The sequence below is a fragment of the Theropithecus gelada genome, chromosome 5 (assembly GCF_003255815.1).
Source record: "Theropithecus gelada isolate Dixy chromosome 5, Tgel_1.0, whole genome shotgun sequence".
Lineage (NCBI taxonomy): Eukaryota > Metazoa > Chordata > Mammalia > Primates > Cercopithecidae > Theropithecus > Theropithecus gelada.
Window position 1 is genome coordinate 94,583,287 of NC_037672.1, and position 3,568 is coordinate 94,586,854.

The window sequence follows — 3,568 nt, forward strand, 5'->3', positions numbered from 1 at the left end:
AAGAGAAGCCAGCCTGAAATAAAAAGCCCCTATGTCAAGGAGGAACAAGTCAGAGAATCCATGAAATTAATGATAGCACACTAATCACACCATGTTTTTGGTGGCTTGCAACCGGTAGTTGTTGCCCCTTGTACAATGATAGAGAAAGAGTTGGTTATCTCACATGCCGAGGGTGGCTAAAGCATTAGAAGACCAAGCTGAAAAAAAAAAAAAAAAAAAAAAAGAAATGCTAAAGTGGTTCACTTTGTTGCAGCCTTCAGTGTAAACACAATACTTGCTTTCAAACTGGTTGTTTAAAAGCACATTGCCATCCCATGCAACAACAAGGTAGCTCACTCAGTGGGTTTGATGTAGTGGATGCTGGCGCGGGAAGTTCTGCATATGCGTGGCACCATTTCCCATGAACACCTGTGGGAGGTCATGCCTGATCTCTACTTCTACAGAGATCCTGAAGAGATTGAAAAAGAAGAGCAGGCTACTGCTGAAAAGACAGTGACCAAGGAGGAATTTCAGGGTGAATGGACTGCTCCAGCTCCTGAGTTCACTGCTACTCAGCCTGAGGTTGCAGACTGGTCTGAAGGTGTGCAGGTGCCCTCTGTGCCTATTCAGCAGTTCCCTACTGAAGACTGGAGTGCTCGGCCTGCCACGGAAGACTGGCCTACAGCTGCCACTGCTCAGGCCACTGAATGGCTAGGAGCAACCACTGAATGGTCTTAAGCTGTTCTTACACGGGCTCTTAAGCAACATGGAAAAATAGTTGATAGAAAATAAACACCAGTTTCTAAAATAAATAAATAAATAAATAAAAGCACAGACAAAAGGAAAATTAAGCCTTCCTAAAACAGATACTCTTTTTGGGACTGTCAATTAATCATACTCAAAACTGTGGATATAATAAAGCACAGACTTGTAAGGTTAGAAAAATTGAGTTTTTAATCATTACAGATCCAAAGTATAAAGTGGGAGAAAAATAATATATATATATACACAAATAACATTTTGCTGGTTTTATTTCAATAATAATGAAGATTTTTTAAAAAGTGGTTTAATTTTATTATTTTCATTTAGGATATATTCATTTTATTTTTAAATTTTGAAATTTTATTCAATGTATATGAAATTTAATAAAATATTAAATAAATACAATGTTGATGCCTAATTGTGTATAGAATCTGAACTAAACCATGTAAGCAAAATATATTAGTACAGAAAATTTGGAAAGACATATTTCAGTATGTATGTGTGACTGTGCCTATTTATATTTATGTGATATGTATATATTTTAAATGTTTTATTGATTTTTGAAACTATATTTATGAATATATCTTTCTCTCATAATCATAAAATACATACAGTATCCAGTCTGTACTTAGGAAAATATTTAAATATTTCCTTTGTAATGGATCTTATTGACTTTACTTACTTATTCTCCTATATGTAATTATTTTTAATTTAGTCGATTTAATGTTAATAGCCATAATAGCAAATACAGTATATTCAAAGTTAATAAGTATTAATAATGCTTTTTAGCAGGATTTTATGGAAAACATATTAAGGTTGTCAAATGAATTATTTTCTCCATGAAAAGTGGTTTTTGGAGCACAGAGAAAACAATAGGTGTTTATTTCCTCATATGAAGATTTTAAGTTACTCAATTCATTAAAATCGTGAATGCAAAATGTAGTTTTCCTTAAGTGTTTTATGTTCATGTTCTAAATGTTTATTTATTTATTTTTATTTTTTTTGAGACAGAGTCTAGCTCTGTCGCCCAGACTGGAGTGCAGTGGTGCAATCTCAGCTCATTGCAAGCTCTGCCTCCTGGGTTCATGCCATTCTCCTGCCTCAGCCTCTCGAGTAGCTGGGACTACAGGCGCCCGTCACCATTTTTGTATTTTTAGTAGAGACGGGCTTTCACTGTGTTGGCCAGGATGGTCTCGATCTCCTGACTTCATAATCTGCCTGCCTCGGCCTCCCAAAGCGCTGGAATTACAGGAGTGAGCTACTGCTCCTGGCCTATTTACATTTTTTAATTTAAAAAATTAAAAGAAATAAAGCAGAGATCTTAAACTACTAGATCAATCGTTTGAAGTGATTACAATTTTTAAAATATTTGGTTCATTTTACAACTTAATTAAATTTCCTTAAACACTTAAAGATATTTGGATATTAAATACATTTGGATATTAAATGTATTTAATTTTTATTATTTTTAAGCACTATCAAGGTAATTACTAATCAAAATATTTTTCCTAGCAACTTAATTATTCCTGTGAATGAATACTGATGTTATGTTTGTAAATATCAAGTGCTGTCAAATATTTGGTACTATTAAAATTTACTGTATGTTTTATATCTTGTAAATGAAATCACGTGTCTAAAACTATGCATTTTTAATTATAATCAAAAGGCCAAATGTTAGATAATAGATATCACAAATATTTTAAACATCAAGTAAGTACAGATTGTCCTAGGAATTAAAAATATATCTTTAAACTTGCCACAGATGTTAATATCATGGAATAATTCTAATTCAATTTGGATTTAGGAGAACATTTAGTTGTGAAAAAAATAAGTTTTTTGTTTGCTTATCTGTTGTTTGTTTTGTTTTGTTTTTATTTCATGCCTGTTTAAGTTATAAATGTGTTTCAATCTCAAATGGATTTCATTTTATGGTGCAGGGATTCAAATACAGGCTCATGTGTCAAATCCAACCAACAACATGGTTTTTTTTTGTTTGTTTTTTGTTTTTGTTTTGTTTTGTTTTTGTAACTTTTTATTGAAATGTCAGGCATTGTGTATGAAAAACTGAAGAGAGAATTTGAGCATCTGGATGATGCTATTTTCACCTTAGAGCATTTACTTCTGCTTTTGGAAGTTAGGATAGGGGCAGATTGTTATAATCCAGTCTGGGATTGAGCAGATTTGGAGCCAGGCTTTAGTCTTTGTGAATACTGGCTAATTTTGGATTAGTCCTTATTCCCAGTCTTCAGGAGTTCCTTCTGAAAGCTTGGGTTGCATACCAGGGCCGCTCCTTTTTGGCGATGGCTGAACTATTTTAGTTTCCCCAGGATAGTGGGGCAGCAAAGCTCTGCTTAGCTTTGTAGCCTCCTGGCTGCCAGTTTCTACTTCATTTCTCCTCTTGGCTTCTTCGCTGATCAGTTCCTACAAGCACAACTTCTCAGCTTTTAACTTTTTCTTAAGAATCAACAAATGCTTTGAGGCAAAAAGCTGTGCCAAGTAACAGGTTCAGTTCTGTGCTTTCTTTCTCTCTGAGATCTTGGTGCCTTAAGACCTCACCACATTTGATAGCTCTCTGATGTGTTCAAACAGGGCATTTCTATTTGTTCTTGGTAGTAGAGTTGATCTGAATATGTTAGCCTATCAAAGGCAGAAATGGAACTCCTTGATAATGGTTTTTAATCTCTTCGGGTGATTTGAATGTAAGATGCACTGGACAAAATCAACTCCTTGCCACATCATAAGAACCACCTTAGGCTGTTGTTTAAAAGTGTTGATTTTTCTGATACTATCCTAGATGTACTGAACCAGAATTTCCAGAAAAAAAAAA

The 3,568-nt window shown here is 34.2% G+C and overlaps 1 protein-coding gene across 1 annotated transcript; it reads left to right on the plus strand.

The window, feature by feature from the left end:
• Positions 1-305: 305 nt before the first annotated feature.
• On the plus strand, positions 306-787 carry LOC112625125 (40S ribosomal protein SA-like). The gene has a single exon (XM_025386338.1). It carries the CDS (start codon positions 358-360, stop codon positions 715-717), a length of 360 nt encoding a protein of 119 aa, XP_025242123.1. The 5' UTR covers positions 306-357; the 3' UTR covers positions 718-787.
• The last annotated feature ends 2,781 nt before the right edge of the window (positions 788-3,568 follow it).